Raw genomic sequence first — 21,889 nt, 5'->3', positions numbered from 1 at the left:
TTACACTGATGCAGCATTATCATCAAAAGTCCATAGTTTACGTTAGGGTTTACTCTTGGTGTTGTGCATACAATCTATGGGGTTTTTGCAAATGTATAATGACATGTATCCACCATTATAGTATCCTAAAGAATAGTTTCACTACCCTAGAAATCCTCTGTGCTCCATCTGTTTGTTTTCCTTCTTGTGTTTATGCTTAAAAACATTTCTGCCATATGCTCTTTGAAATATACATTTATTGGGGTACCTGGGTGGCTCAGTTGGTTAAGTGTCTGACTCGATTTCGGCTCAGGTCTTGATCTCATGGTTTGTGAGACTGAACCCCACATTGGGCTCTGCGCTGGTGGAATGGAGCCTGCTTGGGATTCTCTCTCTTCCTCTTTCTCTACTCCTCCCCTGTTAGCGTGCCCATGTGCATGTACATGCTCCCTCTCTCAAAATAAATAAATAAACTAAAAAAAACCCCCCAAATTTCTTTATTATTTTAACCTGAGGATGGCTAGAGTTTGCATATGAATACTTCTTAGAAGGCTTTTGCTTCTGGAAATGATTTCTGACCAGTAGAGTTCAGTTATAAAATGCTTCAGTTAAAGGACTCTTGTGCCCCCATAGAAAACATTTTGAACAATATGTTTATATTTTGAATAGATCTTTAAAGCATTTTTGTTAAAGTTAGCATATTTACTTTTTTTCAGGTAGATGTTGCCATTAGTTTTACCTGTTTAGTTATAAAATGTTTTGCAGAAATATTTCTCCCAAAGGTGAATGAAAACTGTTAGTTACTTGTGATTATATGACCTTTGAAACTAGGTTTCTAAGGATAAACATCTTATACTTGGATGCTTTTTAGTATTTAGTATTCTGTATTCCGAAGCTAAGAAGACATTATAAATCAGGCGTGCTTTCTGCCTACCTTGCTGGGCAGGTCTCATGTCGTGCTGTCTCTGGGGACGCCTTTCCCCTAGCATCCAGTCCCATTAACTCCTTTCTCTAAGGTCCTCAAGCAATTGTAACTTGTGCCTCTCAGTTTTGTACAAAAGATTTTGTACAAAAGACTGTTTTATATATTCTCTAATTGTGCTCTGATATGCTAGTCTGATCTTTTAACAATATTGTGAGCCTCTTTAGGGGAGGGGCTGACTCTTACCCTTTTTTGGATTTACCTCAGAATTAAGCCTAATTCTGGATTTATGGGAGATAGTTGATAAATTCTTCGTTTCTGCTAGCTTTGTTTCTCTTTCTCATAATTGGGCATCTTTCTTTTCTTCCTGCCCCTTTTTCTTTATTTATCATTCTCTGGTTTTCTTTCTTTAAATTGCTGAGCCATCCTTTGCTCTGCCCTCCTTTATTTTCTTTCCTTTCTCTATCTCATATACTAGCTTTATGTCTGACTATGAGTATACTCATGAAATCACTAAGCTTAAATGCCAATCCTAATCAATATTAGAACATTTTCCTTAAGTCATAGTTGTAGGTTTATGGAAACATATGGAACATGTAAAGAATATAGTTCAACTATATATCTTAAATCTGTGTATAATTGTTTTAGGTAAAACTAGTTTTTGAATTAAAAACAACGACAACGACTATATATTACCTTGCTAGGATTACAGCAAATGAGAGTGTGGTGAAATTGAGTTTCTTTATTATGGATGCAAAGGCTCAAGTACTGGAAATATTTTCATTACTCAAAAGTTGGTAGGCCTAAGCTTCAATGTGACTATTACATAGTTTTGGTATTAAGGTGCTAAATGTTTTTATGCTGAATAGATTGCATTGATGCATTTCTTCCTTCAAGACTCCTTGATATACAGAGTAATCATTTTTTTCATATAGTAGGTACTGAGTATTTAGACCATTTTCTTTTTTTTTTTTTTAATTTTTTTTAAAATTTATTTCTAGGAGAGAGAGAGAGAGACAGCATGAGCAGGGGAGGGTCAGAGAGAGAGGGAGTCACAGACTGAAACAGGCTCCAGGCTCTGAGCTGGCAGTCAGCACAGAGCCCGACGCGGGGCTCGAACCCACGAACCGTGAGATCATGACCTAAGTGAAAGTCGGACGCTTAACCGACTAAGCCACCCAGGCGCCCCTAGGCCATTTTCTAAGCATGGAGAATATATCGAATTCAGAAGGGTGTTAGTACCAAATACTAAAATGGTACATGTACTGTCAAGTGGCAACAATTTATTACCAATAAATGTCTGTGCTAGAAAGGAACTTGAACTTTGAATTAAATATTTTAGCTTAACTACTGACTTTTTGAACTAAACATTTTCCAGTACTACCCTTTAAATGTAATCTTCTTTCATTTTAGCAAGATGAGTATCATATGGTTCATCTAGTATGTACTTCTCGGACTCCTCCCAGTTCTCCCGAATCCAGCACCGCTAGAGAAAGTCATGAAGCATTGGCATCGAGCAGCAGTTCTGTGAGTTGTTTGGGGAGGAGTAAATGTTGAAATGTTCTGATTGTCCTTTTAAGTGAAAAACAGAACGATTGGAGCTTGTGAGTTGTGAGATTGTGTTTTGAACAGCTTGAGTTAGGCATTTTAACTTTGCTTTTAAAGATCCAGTATATAGCGTTACCCCTTGAAACTTGTTCTCCATGAGTTATAATTTGGTGTATAGACTGAAAACCCGATTTTCAGGGGTTTAATTACTAAAATACTCAAAAAACAGAGTGATGATATAGGTATATAATTTAAAATCTAGGACTAGTAGAATTTCAAAAATACTAATGGTAGTTGATATACTGTATTTTATTCAAGGTGGATTAAATTATTTAAACTTTAAGTATGTTAAATCATCTTGAAGTAGATTGCTCAAGAATTTTATTTTTTTTAAAATGACTGGATTTAGGCATACATTTCAATGTCAGGAAGACAAATGACTTACTCAGTTCTTTAAGACCTGGGTATTGATTTTTCCTTTCTTATTTTTCATCTGACTAAAATTGTTTTGGAATTTTTTTTAATAGTTGAACTTTTCAACCTAGATGTACTCTACCAGTTTTAAAGACAAATCCTTTATGTTAAATTATTTTTGGTTTCCCACTGAAGTTTTATATGACACCTTTGGAGATGAGAGAAAAGGATTGGATGAGTGGAAGTTTGCTTTAAACTTCTTGGGCACGGAACACGTACTGCTAAGTATACTTTCCTTCTTGCTAAGAGTTTAGCCAAAGCTTTTAGGAGGTGATGGATGGCAGAGGTGATAACTAGTTGGAGGATCTTCCAGGAATTACTAGTTAATGGTTTCTTTAAGAAAATAGATCCTTTTTCGTATGGCCTTAGTGGTAAGTATTTTCTAGTACTAGCTATGGGAATTTAGCTTACATTAAACTGAGATATGATTTGTCAGTAAAGGCCCAAGGGTCTTTATATGTTTCCTCCTTTTCATGAGAAGGAACAAAAACACTGGCATTGGCACAGAGTCTTTGGACACAGTTATGTTGCTTCAGTTTTTGTTCAGAAAAACCCCTCTCAACTTATCTCGTGGATATTCAGTTTTTTCAAGGTGTGTTGTTAAAATCTGAAAAGTATTGAGGGAAAATTAAGTTGAATTCCACTTTGTTTTTTATGGCTGAGAAATTTCAGTGGGATTTGAGAATGTCTTAAAAATCTAGTCGTGAAAGAGTTGTCTATTAAGGTCAGAAATCCTTAGTTCCAGCGAAATTGGGCTGTGTTGCCAAGTGGCTATGCCTCTATTCTATTATTTTTTAAAAAATTAATCTCCTATGATGCTGGTCCATTTAGTGAGCAATCTTGACAAAATGGAAACCTTTACCACTTTATGTCCCTAAGACTCAGAATCTCTAGTAAGATATTTGGTGTCTGTTTTACGTGGAATAACCTCTTAAGGAAAGCTTTGTTCGTTTTCTAAGAAGACCAATGTCCTTGGGACCTTCTACATGGGAGGACTTAGAAAGGTAGACATACAAAAAGACATTCAGTAGGAAAGTAGTACAGGTAAAACACAATTTTAATAAACTTGGAAGGATGTTAATATTATATTGTCTCCAGCTATTTTAAAGTGGGAGAACTATAATTTATATCAAATATAATTGTGTTTTAAATTTACATAAAACTTGTGACACCCTTTTCAAATAACAATAAATTGGGGTCGTCTTCAAGGGGTCATATTTTTAAAAGTTCTTGAATCTGTGAGTTAATAACATTATCAGAACATGAGAATTTAAAAATCTTCATTGGTATCTTGTTCAATCTTCAAAAAAACGTTTATTTGTTGATTTTCTGAACTTTTCATCACATCAGAATTAAAATATCGACCTATTATGGGCACATGATTCAAGTCAGTATATTTCTAAAATTCACTTTTTACAGAGGGATTTCATAAATACATTTTTAGCAGTGTGTCTCAAATCTCATGATTGCAATGAATTAAATCTCCTTGGAAAAATAATTACATTTTTGTTGTAGAATTCAGATCAGTCAGGATCAACAACTCCATCATCCAGTCAAGAAACCTTGTCTTTATCTGCCAGTTCTTCCTCAGAAGGATTGAGGCAACGTACTCTTCCACAAGCACAAACCGACCCAGCACAGACTCATCAGTTCCCATATGTAATGCAAGGGTGAGTGAAATCGTAGCCGTGGGCCTCTTAAAAATCTGTGACTCCTGACTTTCATGGTAGCCCCTCTGCAATAATCAAAGTACAATGGAAATTTATTCATAGTCTTTCTTATACATTTTGAAAATTAAGGAGTTAAATAGAGCAGTGCTTTTGAAAGCTGGCAACATACCAGAATCATCTGGGGCAGTGCTTTTCAGACTTTAATATTTGTGCTGATCACCTTGGGATCCTGTAAGCTGCAAGTCGGATTCAGTAGGTCTGATGGGCCTGAGAGTCTATAGTTCCAGCAAGCTCCCAGGTGATAATGATGCTTCTGATGCTTTGAATAGCAAGGATCTAGGTAACTCAAATAGTTTCTTTTTTAGCCCGGTGTCACTATAGATCTACTCATATCTGGGAAGCAGATGGGTGAGTGTCACTATAGATCTACTCATATCTGGGAAGCAGATGGGTGAGTGAGGGTGTTCTTGGAAGAGTAGAAGCCATAGTAATCTGTTTTTAAAAAGTTCTGCAGGTGTTCCTGATCAGCTAGGCTTGGGAACCACTGAGGTAGGCTAAAACTGATGTGTTAATGAAGATACGCTAACCATTGTAGGTTCTGTAGAGTCTTTGTTGGAGTTTACTCAGGAAGCTTGCTGTGGCTACCTTATATTTAACAATTATAGTGGGGCGCTTGGGTTAGGCAGTCCTAGGGGGAAATGCAGCCAATGGCCACAGCACATCCTTCAGACAGCTCTGAGAGTAGGATCATGGAATGTGGTTTGGACCTGGCTTATATAGGAAACCAGGGCACTTTACCGGGGTGCTGTTGCAGTACAGGAAACGTGTGTAATAGGTATTGGGATGGTTCCGTGTTGCACTGTGGGACTGCAGTGTGTGGCAGTGCTCCAGATACATGATCGTGAGACCAGAAATAAGGAAGTGGCTAGGACATCAGAGTGGTAGCATAAACGACCTAACCAAGGAGTGCCTTTTACTTAGAACTTTAGACTTACTTCAATTCTTTTTCTTCTATATTGAATTATATTTGATGTAAAACATTATATAAACTTAATGTGTATAGCAAAACTTAATTCTTAATGTTGAAAATCAAAGTTGAGTATATAACAAAAGATAACTCATTGTCTCACATTTCTTTTGAATGTGAAGCTTTTTCACTAAAATTAAGTGTTTAGGTAGGCTAATTGTAGACTTTCATGAAGCACCTATGAAACTATTTTTGTTTTCAGAAAATGGTTACTGCAAAACAAAACTTAGTTATTTGTAAAAAGCAATGTTCTCAGGGTTTACGTTACAGAATGGTAGCTTAGAATATTTTCTATCTGATGACAGTAATTCATTTTGTATCTTTTTTTGCAGAGTAGGACAGTTTCAGTTCCTCTTAATTTATACAGTGACTTTATTTGGTGGTATTGGTGGAAAGTGAGAGTATTATGCATATAATAAATCTGGAAGAATACATGATGACATGTTAGTAATAGTTATCTCTGGGTAATAAGATTAAAAACATTTTTTAATGTTTATTTTTGAGAGAGAGAGACAGAGAGAGAGAGATAGGGCACAAGCTAGGGAGGGGCTGAGAGAGGGAGACACAGAATATGAAGCAGGCTTCAGGTTCTGAGCTGTCAGCACAGAGCCCAACATGGGGCTTGAACTCATGAACTGTGAGATTGATTGACTGAACCAAAGTCGGATGCTCAACCGACTGAGCCACCCAGGTGCCTCTGGATAAGAAGATTTTTAACTCTTTCTCATACTTACAGTGAATGTATTTTGTAATAACCAAAGCTTATAAGGTTGCAAGTCTTCAAAATAAAACCATAGATATCGTGGGAAAAGATTAATTTCTCTAAACTGGGTTGTTGAGGAAATCAACATGAGACTAAAGCATTCAGCTCTTAGCAATGTATTAAGTAGATTAGAAAAATCTGAAATGTTGTGGGACTTTTTGCCAAATATAAGTATTAAAATAATGTACAATAAAACTTCAAAGATATTACAGCTTTATTTAGGGAATCTACTACTAGATGAATAATGTTGGGTTTTAAATCAGGAAGGCAGTAGAGCTTAGTGCTCGAGTCTGGAGCCAGCCCGCCATGGTTTGAACCTATCTACTAACTTAGCCAAGTCTTTTCCCTGCTTTGCTTCAGTTTGCTTATCATCTGGAGATAAGAGTACTTGTCATACAGGATTTCATGCAGGATTAAAAGAGTTCTTGTATGTGAAGTTTTTAGTGATGTGTTAGCACTTACTTATACATTCGTTCATATTTACAAGTGAATGTTGTACACACATTCAGCAAACAGATTTGAATGAATGAATGCCTCTGCTGGTTGCTGGAAAATAAATATATTTGGGAAGAGCACTTTGTGATACACAAAGCAATTTATTGAAAGTTTAATAAATAGGTTATTCAGTTTAATAACGAATATACTTTAACTTAATCTCATAGTTGTAATTTTTTACTAATGAAGACTTTAAATCTGTCTTTAAGTAGATTTTGTCTAACATAGGCCTTAGCTGTAAATGTGCAAGAGCAGTCAGTGATTTAGTGACCTTGATGAGTTCACCAACAAAGTGTAAGCTCTGCATTCCTTTTTCAAAATTCACTACAGCTTACATATAATTACTCTCATGTTTTTCACCATGTAGGTTAGTATTCTCAGTCTTTAGTGAGCTTGTTAAAACTGCTAACTCCTGGTGTCTACTCCCTGAGATTTTGAATCACTAGGTTTGGGGTGGTGCTCAGGAATTTGCCAGCTTAACAAAACTTTGGGAACCTCACTTTGAAAAATCCCGATACAGGTGATTATTTACCCGTATCTAGCTCTTGAGGAAACATGAGAAGACCAGAGCAGTACATATACATCACCATGTTGGCTTTCCATTTATGTCACATTTATCAATCCTGACTGTTTTGGACTCAGTCTGTTCTGCTATCACACTTACTTTAACTCCAAAATTTGCTGGTTGGGTTATAGAATACCCACTGTTTGTACGTCAGTTTTTCCCCCTGAAACACTAACAGCGTTGTTTTATAATTAATAAAACTGAAAACTCACTCATTGTACCTTTCTATATTGCTTGATTTTTCTAAAAGTAAAAATTGCTTTAGTTCACCAACCAGAAATAACTATTACTAACATGTTTGTAATAGTTCACTTTTCTAAGTAAACTTTTAAATAAAAAATCATGCTATTTTGTAAGCTTTTTTTAAAAAACATAATTTAGGGGTGCCTGGGTGGTTCAGTCAGTTAAGTGTCTGACTTCAGCTCAGGTCATGATCTCATGGTCAGTGAGTTTGAGCCCTACATCGGGCTCTGTGCTGACACCTCAGAGCCTGGAGCCTGTTTCAGATTCTGTGTCTCCCTCTCTCTCTGCCCCTCCCCAGCTCGTGCTCTCTCTGTCTCTGTCTCAAAAATAAATAAATGTTCAAAAAAAAATTAAAAAAAACAAACAAACATAATTTAGCCTGGACGTATTTCCGGGTCAATATAAATCTACCACATTTAAAGTCTTGAGACACGTGGCACTCTGGATGAGTTCTTATGTACACACTAATATTTTTTAGGTTTTTATTCATCCATTTAGGGTGATTTAGCTCTGGAGTAGAGTTGGGGGTGGGGAAAAAGAAGGAGGAGAAGGGCCACTAGAGGCAGTGCCCAAATGCAAAATAAAAGCCCTGTAGCTAACCAGGATGTTCAAAGACTCAGTATTGTTACTTGAACATGAACATGCTTACTGGGCCCTTAATCCCCTTCCCACCATCCCAAGCAGTTTATCAAAATATTCCTTCCACATATGTGTAGTTCTCCTGAGAGGAGATCCAAAAAGTGCAAGTTTCTCCAGTTGCTTATATTCTAGTAATGCCTTAGCTTAACATCTTGGTGGCCTACCCTTTGATCTTCCTCTGTACCCACTTCTTGCCTGAAACAGCCTTTGTTCATCACTTTGCCAAATCATATTCTTATTACACACCACCCAGTTCAAAGCTCATTCTTTCCAGGGAGACTACTTTGATGCACCCAGAACATTTTATCTTCCCAGCTTTATCTCTGCACATCTCAGTACCTGGTGTCCATGTACTAAAAAATAAAGTCTGTGATTTTTCATTATGTGCATGTGCCAGTTTGCTCAATCCTCTGTTGATGGAGAATGTCTTTGGTTTTACTGCATAATGACCTCAATCTCAGAAGCTTACAACAACATACTTACTTCATTTTTCTTGTTCACGAGTCTTGTTAGTCACTCGGGACAGCTCTGCCCCAGGCTGTATGTTGAGTTCCGGTCTGTTTCATGTTTCTCATTCTCTGGACTAGAAACTCCCCAAAACATGTTCTTCTTATGACAAACGACAGGAATACAAGAGGGGAAGCTAACCACTGAGCACATTTAAAACCTCAGCATGTGTCATGTTCACTAACATTCCATTAGCCAAAACAAATCACATGGCCTTGCTCAGTAGCATTGGGATGGAGAGTTATTGCCAAGTGTCCAATGCCGTGCTGGTAAATGCTTAGCAACTGGCTTTTCCAGGGGGGAAAATAAAGCTGATTTGTAGCATTTGCTGATTTCTCTGGTCTTGAATACTTTCACTATGGCAGATTCAAGATACCAATGGTTGGCTCACAAAATTTTTGAACTTGAGCAATTAGCTTTGTGAGTCAATGTTAGCCGACATAGGCCAGGTTTGCCACTGTGGGCCAGACAGTGTCCATGTATAATCTTGTTATGGAAGAGTGAAGAATTGGGGCAATATTCTATCAGAAATGTTTGGGTTAATTTCTTCCCACGAAACCTCACTGTAATCAGTATTCTTAAATACTCACATATTATCAGTTTTTCTTTTAGGGTAAGTTGTGAGAAGGAGAATTCCTGGGTCAAAGTGTTCTTAATACTTTTTGAGACTCTTAAAGACTATTGCAAAAGCACAGTGAAGCTGTACCAGTTTATTCTCCTGATGACAGCTGTCAAAGAGTCTGATTCCCCATACCTTTACAGATATGTACTCACCAGTGTGACAAATTGGAATGTTCCTGTTTTAACTTAAGACATGATAAAGAGACATTTTTTTTGTTTTGGTTTGTGAAATACTTACTTGTTGGTGTGTTATTTTTAAAAATTGACTTGTGACAGTTCTTTAAAAGAATATTAATAATACTATGGAACACTTAGCACAAGCTAGGAATTGTATTAGGCACTTATACCTGCTATACTTCAGTGCTTGTACATTGAATTTTACATCAACTCTGTGGTCTAGGTACTATTTTCTCCCATTTTATAGGTGAGGAGGATGAAGCTAAAAAGATAGCTTTGTAGCTTGCCTAAGTTCACAGAAGGAGTCAGCAGCGAGTGGAACTAAAACTCAAATCCATACCTGATTTGAAAGTCTGTGTTCTTAACAGTCTTTTGGGAGTGACTCTGTTTTGTCTGTCATTTGTTTTAGTGTTTTTTCCTAGGTTGCCATTTGTATTTTGACTTCATTTTTAATACCGTTTCTCTCTCCTCTGCCCTCCCACGTAAAACTTTTTTTTCTAGTCAGATCTGTTGGTCAGATTTTAAGTATTGGTGACTGAGTAAGCAAATCTGTTTGTATGAGGGCCTTGTAACTTTCTTCAGTATAAGTTTACTTTAGAATTTGTGGTGTTCTAGGCATTGAAGACAGGAAAATGAATTATGTACTTGCTCTCAATGGAAGTAGGTCCGATAGGCACATAAATTACCATCTGCTGATGTGGTCTCATGGTCTTGAAGAAAGTTCTGCAGAAGTCTGGAGGAGGAAGTGACTGTCTCTGGTTGGAGGAGTGGGGAGGGCTTCATAGATGGTAAATTGGAACTGCGTTTAAGGGAAGTTCAGCAGGTAGAACAAAGCAAGTGCGGAGAGTCTTGAAAAGGCATACTCTGGCAGCAAGGTGGGTATTCCATGCACTCCATCTTTGTGTGGAGTGGTAAGGGAAATGGGACTGACTTAACAGGTTTTTTTGGAAAGAATTTGTTTCTGATTATTGAAGTTTCCATTTCGTTTTATCTTTTCTCCTTTGTAATTCTTAACTTTTAAAAATGGTACGAGGGCTCTTGGGTGGCTCAGTCAGTTAAGTAGCCCACTTCGGGTCAGGTCATGATCTTGCAGTTTGTGAGTTTGAGTCCCGCGTCAGGCTCTGTGCTAACAGCTTGGAGCCCGGAGCCTGCTTCAGATTCTGATTCTGTGTCTCCCTCTCTCTCTGCTCCTCCCCTGCTCTTGCTCTCTCTCTGTCTCTCTCTCAAAAATAAATAAACATTAAAAAATTTTTAAAAATGTACTAATGAGTGTCTTTTGATATAGGTTTTCAAGTATGTATTTGTGAATGACAGTCTTTCAAGTCCTTTGTTTTTATCATGTTTTCTGTTGTACTCTATTTCCGTTTGTTCCTGTGAATTTCCTTCACCCCTTTTTTCTGTTTTTATCAAATAGTACTAGCTGGTATAGTCTGTCTGAAAAGGAAACAGTAAAAAGCTGTTAGAATTTGTGCCATCAAATGATTTCCTCCCACATGTATATATCAGCAGTTTCCTCACTGACTTTCACAAGGCCAGAGGGAGAGACCAGGTTATCCTCTTACTTTTTCTTGAATAACAAATAGGACATTTTTTATGGAGACAGACATATTTCACTTCCAAATAGTTACATTTTCCCTGTGTTTCTGCGATTTTATTTGGCTCTTTGCAAAAAAAAAGCTGTACTTAATTATTTTGACTTATAAAAGCAATGTATGTGTATTAAAGAATTTGGGGAAAAAAACAAGGAAGGGGAAAAAGTATCTCTGTCTAATTATCTAAAGACAACTGTTTGTTAACATCTAATGTTTCCTTCTAGTATTCGTTTCTTTGCAAATGATTTTCTTTAATATAGTAATTTTTACCTTGTTAACATTACATTTTCATTTAATGTTGAAAATTAAGTGAAATTTACATGTTTCTAGGTTAGTTACTTATGATCAGTACTTTATTTCAGAGTTTTCTTACTCTTTAATTGTCGTTGTTCAACACGTATTTATTGTGCTTAATCTGGACATATTATGAAGGTTAGCGCCTATTCCCTTGTCTTAGGAGCACAGTGTCTGGTCAGAGAGACAGGAAGATAAACAGATAATTCCGTTTTTAAGGTATTTTCTAAGAGGTGGTACATGTGAATGGTACCATTTTTATTTTTTTTTATTTTTTTATTTTTATTATTTTTTTATTTTTATTTCTAGGAGAGAGAGAGAGAGAGAGACAGCGTGAGCAGGGGAGGGTCAGAGAGAGAGGGAGACACAGACTCTGAAATAGGCTCCAGGCTCTGAGCCGGCAGTCAGCACAGAGCCCGATGCGGGGCTCGAACCCACGAACCGCGAGATCATGACCTAAGCGAAAGTCGGATGCTTAACCGACTAAGCCACCCAGGCGCCCCGAATGGTACCATTTTTAAACTGAACAGAGTACGCAAGAGTTTCCTTCTTGTGTCTCCTGGCAGTCAATGACCCAGTGTGTGTGTGTGCCTGGTATATGTGGGTATGTGTGTGTGCACACGAGTATGTGTATTTAACATAAATAATAGCATACATCCTATACACACTGGCCTACATTTTGTTTTCTTCACTAAGTGTATTAACATTATTCCCTATTAATACACAAGACCTGTCCCATTCTTTATGAAGTACATACTATTCCATTATATAGATCACTATAATTTATGTTTTTTAAGCCTTCCAGTTTTATTTTTTTAATGTTTGTTTATTTATTTATTTAGAGAGTGCACGTGTGTGTGTGAGCTGGGAGGGACAGAGAGAGAGGAGACAGAGAATCCCAAGCAGGCTCCATGCTGTCAGCATGAAGCCTGATGTGGGGCTCAATTTCATGAACTGTGAGATTGTGACTGGAGCCAAAATCAAGAGTTGGACACTTAACTGGCCACCCAAGGGCCCCTAAACAGTCAAATTTTAATTCATTGCTTTTTAAATTTTTAAAAATTTGATTATACTTTTTAAACATTCATAAGTAGAAAAAATATAATGCACCCCTATTTACCTAACACCAGCTTCAACAACTGTTAACAACATACTGTTCTTCATCTATTTCCCCTTCTTCTTTATTCTTGGGCTGGATTATTTCTAAAGCAAAACCTAGACATTTTATCGTTTCATCTGTAAATACTGGGTATCTGTAACAGGTAAGACAGATATGGACTATAAGAAAACCTTAATCAGAATACCATTAGAATACTCAGAAATTCTTTAATATCATCAATTATCCAGTTCATGTTCAGTGTCCCTTGATTGTCTCAAATGTCTTTTTATAGTTGTATTGATTGAATCAATGTTCAGAAAATTTGACATCTTACATTTGGTTAATATTTCTTAAAACTCTTCCAATCCCTTAATCCCCCGTCCCCCCACTTTATTTTTTTATGGATTTTTATAATGTTTATTTTTTATTTTATAGCTAATGGCTGCTATGCTTTTCATAATATTACTAATATAACGTATCATTTGGTTAGGGTAGAGATGTGAAGATTTTTTCCACAGTTTCGTATTTCTTCAAGTTAATTTTCAGAAGCAGAATTACTTGGTCATCTGGGTAAAAGTGAATATTTTTAAGGGTGTTTAATTTTGTAAAATTGTTTTGTAAAGCCTATTCCAGTTCATCCTGTTAGGGAAAGAGTTGGGTTTCACTTGTACCCTTGAGGGCCAATACCAAATATTGTCAGACAAAAACAAAAGTCTTTATTTTAATTTACATTTATTTGGTGTCCTAATGATTATTTTCATTTCTGTAAATTGTTTATATAGAAAATATTAACTTATTTATTGAAAATATGTTTTTCTAGACTCTCTTTAAATTTTATGTTATCAAATATGTGGATTTCTTTTTTATGCTTTCTAATATTGCTTATAAGTTAGGAAAATCTTCCCTCCAAAGGCTTGATAAATAATCAATTCCATATTCTTCTAGATTTTTTGTGGTTTAACTTTTAATACCTTTATTTTAGCTCATTTGAAACTTACTTGAACGTTAGGAATGAGAGGAAGCTTTAAAGTCCCTTCTTTTTACCACTAACTTGGTAATCAGTTTTCCCAGCACAAAATAATTCTCTATCATGTTGTCTAATGGTGCATTCTCTGGAATATATTAAATTTTTACATAATATGTTTAATTGATCTGTGTATATATTTTAATAATAACGTAGTAATTTAGTATCATACAAATCCTTTATTTCTTATTTTCTGGAGAGTACCAAATAAATACATAACGTCTTGTCTGAAGGATAATCAGCACAATGGAAAGTTGTAGTAAGCCAGGTGGGGTTTGGGATGTATCTTAGCAATTATATATAGTCCAGTAGTTTTTAACTTATTGGAGAGTAAGTGAGGAAGCATTTTGGAATCATCTAAGGGAGTTTAGTACTTTTTTAACAACATATTTTCGATAATCACCATCCGTTCTCAACCACAGTCGGGTGACGTAGAAAGGTATAATAATTTTTTTCCCAAATGATTGTTAGTGGCTCTTTCTTACCTGGATCTTTAAAAACTGACAGAACCCAGACTTCTGTTTTACAATTGAAGTAATGGACTTGTGTGAGGTTCTATTTCTTCTTAGCAGTAGGGATTGGTAGAGAGAGCTGTACTTCCAGGGGGATGGGTTTTTTTCTATTTTCTTAATTGGGAATACTAAGAACATTTAAAGTGTTAACACCTAGACATAGACTCCCCTTGTTGCTACGACTTGATTTAGGTGCCTTTCAGACTTGCTTAGACGTATCAGCTCACTGATGGAGATGCCAAGATCTTTATACAAGTATTTTATAATGCTTCTCTGTTCCAGTGGTATGGCTTTCTCTCCAGGTTTAATCTCTGATTGGTATCTTTGTAAAGGAATAGCAGAGTTAAATTTCTTTTCCTTTTCTTATATGGGACTTGTTTATCAAGAGCTGGGAGGAACTTTCATGGAGGCTTCTCTGCTTTTCCCTCTTAATTCAGTTGGAAACCTTGGGAAGTAGGGGGAGCAGGGCTGTATTCAGGAGGCAGAGGGATTTTCTGAGGATGAGAGCACTGTATGGCTCCCATTACTCCTCCAAGGATGCGAAAAGTTCAGTTAATATATAGTGGAGTTGGTGGCTTACCTAGTACCAGATTGCCTTAAGAAGAGATAAGTTTTAGCTTCCCAAGCTTTTTTGTATTAGGTTTCTATAATCAGTTATTGCCATTTGTATGTTCACAGTCATTTGAATATAGTATTAAAAATTTATGAATTTGTTAATGATTTTTGTCTCAGGTTAGCGCCTACTTTATCAGCTAAAGATAAGGTCAAGTAATATGAAGAAAAGGAGAGTTAGAAAATTCACAAATTATGCATTTACTCCATATGCTTGTCCCTGTAGTTGTCTTGATATATGTGAATTTCTACAAATCTTTACACATTTTGGAGTTGTATTCAGATTTAGGGGTAGGGGAGAGTAAAAATAAATATAACTAACATTTATTAAGTACAGGCTAACAACACTGTGAAGGAGATTCTATGAGTAGCCCCATTTTAGAGATAAGGAAACACATAGAGAACTTAAATATGACTGTCCACAAATTTTACTGAGTTAATGGGCATTTAACATATTTTAAGAATGCATGTATAAGTATGTTCTGCTAATCTTGGTTCTTTAACTTAGAAAAAATTTTAGAGATTATATAATGTTTATTTTTTATCTTATAGCTTACAGCTGTTATAATTTTTAAAATATTACTAATATAAAATATCATTTGGGAAAAAATATCATTTGGGTAGAGCCCCCATTCCTCAAATCATTTTGTCATGAAGTTTATTTTAGGGCTTATGGTTCTTAAGGAGAGTGTACTTAAAATATAATGAAAGTAGTTTTGTCCTTTTCTGTTGAGAAGATGGCAAATGCTTAGTCTTGTCAGACATTTTGTGGATAATTTGCTTTATTTTCTTCTTAAAGTTGGGCTGAAGTGTTAGTCATTCTATATACTTGGGGTCAGGGTCATCTTATATAAGCCATAATGTCTTATTTGAAGAATGTTGAAAATAAGTACTTTTATTTTCAGTAAGATTTAATATACTTTGTCAATGGATGGCTTATACTTAAGAAGTGAAAATTCAGAGAAATGCCTTCAACTTTCAGAGCCTAAAAAGACACTTCTTTATCTCCTTATTGCAGAAATGTGGACAACCAGCTTCCTGGGCAAGCTGTTCCAGCTGGATTCCCAGTATACCCCGCTTTCAGCCCTCTGCAGATGCTGTGGTGGCAACAGATGTATGCTCATCAGTATTACATGCAGTAGTAAGTTCATTTGAGTTCATTGTTTTACTCCGTGTGCCACTTGCTTTATTTTCTTTTTCATCCTAAGTAAGTTGATTTGGGATTTCATTTACTGATACATTTCATTAGTTTTTAAAAATTATTATGAGAATGAGTTATGGTGACTTTCAGACACCACCATCCTCTTAAATGTGTTCTCCTTCCTGACTTCTTTGTCAGTGAGAGTCTCTTCATATTCATCTCCAGGCTCTTAACCTTAATCAGCTTTGACTCTGCTTTCAGTTGTCCCTGAACCCAGTAACTTACCATGATGAGTTAATAATATGTTATTTCTAACTTTTGTTCTTTCCCTATATCTTACTTTTAGTACTTTGCCTAGATCTTTTCTCATTGTGGACCTAGTTTACTGCAACTGTTCTTTCTCTTTTTAGACTCTCTACCATATTTCATCCTATTACTATCAGGTTAATGTACTTCACACAAAATTGAGCCAGTCATTCCCCATCTTCCCAAATATCTGATGGCTCCCTTGCCTACAATGTGAAGTCCTTATCCTTACCCCAGACCTTACCCCATAAAGCTGATATGCTTCATGGACCTCATATCCTAATGGTCTTTTTCATAATCCCTTGGCTACAGATAGGCTATTGTACCTTACCTATTGCTGTGGTAATAGTTATCATTTAAGTGCCTTCTTTGTGCTTAGTACTGTGCTAGATTCTAGATGCTTTCCACTCCTTGTCTCATTTATAACCTCTTGAGAACTCTGTAGGGTAAGTAGGGCTTATTGTAGCTTATTAAATCATATCATCTTATGTACATTATTTAACTTCTGAGCCTCAAGTTCTCTCCTTTAGTGAAGTAACTTATCTATGAATCAGAATATCTATGAAGTAGGGAGTTTTTTGGAAACTAAAAAGCCCTGTATAAGATACAAGGTATTAGCACGTTAAATAGACTTTTGTAGCCTGGGAAACTTCTGTTTTATTTTATTTTGCTATCTTGATTTTTAAACATTTTATTGTAGAAAAATTTCAGCATGTGAAAGGATAGAATAATAAAATGAATCCCTGTGCACTCACCACATAGCTTCAGTATTTATCAGCTCATGGCAGTCTTGTTCTATAACTTTTCCCTTCTATGCTGGATACTTTAAAGCAAATCCCAGATATATTATCATTGTACTGGGAGCCTCTTATAGGAATATTTATTCTTTCAAGCAATCCAATTTTAAGGAAGCTTCAGTACCATAGTTCTTCATTGGTTTACAAGTACCTATTCCCGTGGTTCCCAGATGGATTTCCCAAAAGTCAGGATTGGGGTTGAGGTGTGGTTATCTGGGATCTAGTTAATATCTTAAAATACAAATCATTTATCACTGACAGTGGGCACACAGGGTAAATGATTAATGCATGTTTTTAGACATATTTTTCAAAACATGGCTCTAAGGGAGAGGTGGTTGGGTGCAGTGGTAGTCATCCCATTTGGGAAAAAAGCGGCCATTAGTGAACAGGTTTGGAAAAAGATTTTGGTCATTACCTTATAAAGTAATTTCATGAAAGAGATAAATGATAGTGATTTCCATGGCCGCCTTACCTCTTGCACCTCTCCTCTACCATCTTTGACTGTGAGGCTAAAAGAATATCTTTTCCTGAGCTACTCACTCCTACTATCAGTCTTGGCTCTACTTTTCTACTGGGGTTTGTGCTTAAATGTGGCCCAGGAGTTGTGATACTTTGTATTATGTTTATGAAAAATAATGTATGGCTCCCCAAGGAAGTTTTGCAAAATATAATATAGCATGTTACAGGTTTTTTTTTTTCTTTTTAATACTTATTTTGTTGAATATTTCAGTCAAGCTGCAGTTTCAGCTCAGGCCACATCAAATGCCAACCCAGCCCAGCCGCCTGCTTCACAGCCTCTAAATTTGGCACATGTTCCTGGAGAGGAACCTCCACCAGCTCCAAACCTAGTGGCCCAAGAAAATCGACCCATGAATGAGAATGTTCAAATGAATGCACAGGGAGGTCCAGTGCTAAATGAAGAAGACTTCAATCGAGACTGGCTGGACTGGATGTACACGTTCTCCCGAGCTGCAATTCTCCTTAGCATTGTATACTTCTATTCTTCTTTTAGTCGTTTTATCATGGTAATGGGAGCCATGCTGCTGGTTTATTTGTGAGTGATGTTCATTACCTTTTTTTTTTGGTTTCTTTCAATTACTTTTCTAAAACAGCACAGCGTTTGGCATATGGTAGTCTGTCATGAATGTTGAGTGAGGGAATATGAGTTTCAGACTCCACACATCTAGCGCCAAAATCAAAGCAGGTTATGTTGAGTAAGAATGTTTATCAGAACTGCACAAGCAGATTTTTCCTTTACCATCTTTCATAAAAATTATTAATTCAGTTAGACATGCTCTGTTAATTATTTAGAATTTGAAGGGTCTGATGCACTATTATATAAGGATATTCTTTGTAATCATAGTTATCAATAGTAAGTCCTATAGGTATAGGCCAGACTTCTTTTCCTAAGTACTTTGTCTTGCTCCCCTTTCCCCCAAGAGGCAAAGAAATATGTAGTTAAATTTTATTTTGAAAAATACCAGAAAAGATGTTATGATTCCCAGTACATTGAGACATTAATATAAATAGGTTAGATATTAAGATATCTAGCACAGAACCAGTTAAGCCCATGATAGATTTTTAGACTTAAGTTGATTCCTGTTTTGCTGTCATTGCTTTGAGAGGGGTAGTCCTAGGCCCAAAGTAGGACTTTTCGTTTATTGTGGTTGAAATCACTGTTCTGTCGTAGGACACTAATGTTTTATAGTGTTACAAATAAAAACAGCTGCGACTTATTTTCTTTTCTCTTTATTTTACTGAACAGACACCAAGCTGGCTGGTTTCCTTTTAGGCAAGAAGGAGGTCAGCAGCAGGCTGCCAACAATAATGCCGAAGTTAACAATGATGGGCAAAATGCAGACAACCTAGAACTTGAAGAAATGGTATGCTGACGAGGTTTTTGTATACTTCATATGTAGATATTTCCTCAGCAGGAGAAGAGACCAACATCATTAAAGAATCTCTGGGAGGTGCTTGGGTAGCTCAGTCGGTTAAGCATTTGACTTCAGCTCAGCTCACGATCTTGCAGTTTGTGAGTTCGAGGCCTGCGTCAGGCTCTGTGCTGACAGCTCAGAGCCTGGAGCCTGCTTCAGATTCTGTGTCTCCCCCTCTCTCTGCCCCTCCCCTGTTCATGCTCTGTCTCTCGCAGTAATTAATAAATGTTAAAAAAAAAATTAAAAAAAAAAGATCTTGAGGTGTTCCACAAGATTTTGTGGAATGGCACATGAAGAAAGTTTACAAGACATTGTGTGATTTTATCTGGGACAACTTAGACTATGATACTGAGTTTGGGAAGAACTAACATTATTCTTCCTGAAAGTAGCCTAGAATGAAAATTATGCACACAGTGAGAATTTATTGTTTTAAATTGGCAATTAAATTTCATCTCAGAGTTCCCTTTGAACTTGAGCACTGAAGAATGTACCAATTTTGGATTTAACAGAAGTTTCCAATGGCCAGATCTATCCTGCTTCCTTATTACGTTGCTCCTGTTCCTTCTTTCTCTAGGGACGAATTCTCTCTTTTTCTGTCACGAGTTAATGCCGGCTGTTCATACCCCTCAGGAGTGTGTTTCTTGTTTTGTTTGAAAGGAGCGTCTTATGGATGATGGGCTTGAAGACGAGAGTGGAGAAGATGCAGGTGGAGATGCCAGTACGGCTCAGAGGCCTGGATTAATGGCGTCAGCGTGGTCTTTTATCACCACCTTCTTTACTTCACTGATACCAGAGGGGCCTCCCCAGGTTGCCAATTAGACCTGAAAAACTGTGCCAGCTCCGAAGGAAGGTCTGACGTTAGGAAAGTGTTTTAAATAACAGTGCAATTTCAAAAAAATTTATTACTTTCTTTTCATCATCATGTACAGAGGTGTTTTTCCTTTAAGCTTCTCATGCATATGAATATTTTAAGCACAAATGGACTACTAAGTGTGTGATTTATTTTTTAAGATCCTAACAGAACATAGTATAACAATATTGGTCTTCCAGGTTTTATTAATTTCAATTATGTATATTCTGTCCAGGCAGACCTATTTGTGTGTCTTATTTCTTTAAAGAGCTGCTTCACATATAAATGTCTATAGCTGATAGCCCAGCCCTTCAGTGTGTAATTTGAATAAATATATCTATTTTCTGTGAATTATTCTGAAAGTTTTAAACAGAATGACCTCATAGTTTTTAATAAAGAATATTATTTACCTAAAATGTGCTAGCAGCATCTTGCCCAGCCATAAAGCAATAAACTTCTCAATAATCTTAATTTTGACATTTGGATAAATAATGGAAACTTTCTATTTTAAGGGCATGTATCCCATCAATTGGAATTAAGTACCTTAAAAAAAAAAAGGCAGCTCTTCAATGGAATTAATAGTGATATAAATGTTTGATACAGGCAGTACTTTTATAAAAGATGCTGGAAATTGCTCCCTGTAATTTTTTTAAATAAAAGGTCAATTATGGTAAACTGTCTTATGGGATATTTGTTCAGATTCTTTAATAGTGTACCCATTACATGCCAAAATCTATATACATTTCAGTAGTTGTTGGGAAAAGTTGCTGAAGTCTTCAAGGTCATTTTCATCTCTTTATGTTCCAGATGGGTATCTCTTCATTCTCAGTCTGAAACCTTGATAGTCTATTTAAAAATCCCCGTGAAAGCCAATTCGGTATTTTATAAGGAGAGTGTAAGTTTCTCATAGGGTAGCTAATTAAAATTGAACAAATGAGGATAAGAGAACTTACCGTGCAAGAACTTTATTTCACATGAAATGTGTTATAAAGTTGTATGAGATAGTGGTCCAGTAACATATGATTAGATAATATGACAAAATAGAAGAGTAAGAAAACATTCATGAATGATTCTATAAGTTGTTTACTTAGAGCGATAAAAGTGACATTTCACGGGATAACTGGTTAACCCTTTGAAAAGTGAAATTAGGCTTCTGTTTATAGATGGCAGTCAACACATCCTGATTGAATATGAGCAGTTGAACATGGAAATACTAAAAGAAATATAGATGAATATATATATATATATATATATATAAAATATCGGGGTGTCAAAATGCCTTTGTAGTAGAATCCATAAAAGAAAAGGTTGTTATGTATATAATATTTTGACAAACATAATTAATAAGGCAAATAGTTAGGGAAAAAGATGAGAAAAGATAGTCTTAAATTAGAAAGAAAAAGAATATCCCAGTAGGTAATGGGCAAAGCTACTCTCTTGTCAGCTGTGGCTGCTGTAACTAATTACCGTAGACTGGGTGGCTTACACAACATCTATTTCTCACAGTTTTTGAGGCTGGGAAGTCCAACGTCAAGGTGCTGGTAGGTTCGGTTTCTGGTGAAGGCCCTCTTCCTGGCTTGGAGGTGGCTGTCTTGCTGCGTTCTCACATGGCAGAGAGCAGAGCAGAGCAGCAAGCTCTCTCTCATCTCTTCTTACAACAACACTGATTGTTTGTGAGAGCTCCGCCCTCATGCCCCAGTTACCTTCCAAAGACTGCACCTCCTTACACTGTCACATTGGGGGTTGAGATTTCAACATGAACTTTGCAGTTAAAGGGGACACAAACAGTGTATCTGTAACAGATACAAACGTGGGCAATGAATATGAAAAATGGAACGAGTCCTAAGCTAAAACTATCAAATTTTGAGATAATATTCAATGTTGGTGAAGCTAGAGGGGAATGCAAAATAACAAGGGCGTGTATCAAAATTTCAAAATGTGTACAGCATCATTTGGTGTCAGCTTACTGTTCCTGTAATAAAGATCAGACTCCTTAACATGTTTACAAAGTTCTGAAAGGTTGGGTCCTTGCACCCTCTCAATCTATGCTCCCTATTTATGCCTCTGTTTGAGCTGGGTTGGTCTTCTAATTCTAGCC

At 36.4% G+C, this 21,889-nt stretch overlaps 1 protein-coding gene across 3 annotated transcripts in view; it reads left to right on the top strand.

Annotated features, from left to right (window-relative positions):
- The window catches only part of HERPUD2 (HERPUD family member 2), an 83,386-nt gene extending 62,920 nt beyond the window's left edge, over nt 1-20,466 (top strand). For all 3 annotated transcript variants that reach the window (XM_039239130.1, XM_039239131.1, XM_039239129.1), the window contains 6 exons: nt 2,315-2,428; nt 4,439-4,593; nt 15,782-15,904; nt 17,738-18,061; nt 18,773-18,890; nt 19,599-20,466. In XM_039239130.1, coding sequence (XP_039095061.1) covers nt 2,315-2,428; nt 4,439-4,593; nt 15,782-15,904; nt 17,738-18,061; nt 18,773-18,890; nt 19,599-19,760 — 996 coding nt within the window. In that variant the 3' untranslated portion in view covers nt 19,761-20,466. The remainder of the gene's footprint in view (nt 1-2,314; nt 2,429-4,438; nt 4,594-15,781; nt 15,905-17,737; nt 18,062-18,772; nt 18,891-19,598) is intronic.
- The last annotated feature ends 1,423 nt before the right edge of the window (nt 20,467-21,889 follow it).

Source organism: Hyaena hyaena, unplaced genomic scaffold (genome assembly GCF_003009895.1).
Source record: "Hyaena hyaena isolate Hyena2069 unplaced genomic scaffold, ASM300989v1 scaffold_153, whole genome shotgun sequence".
NCBI lineage: Eukaryota > Metazoa > Chordata > Mammalia > Carnivora > Hyaenidae > Hyaena > Hyaena hyaena.
The sequence above is the reverse complement of the archived record's forward strand: the minus strand, read 5'-3'. Positions and strand labels throughout refer to the sequence as shown.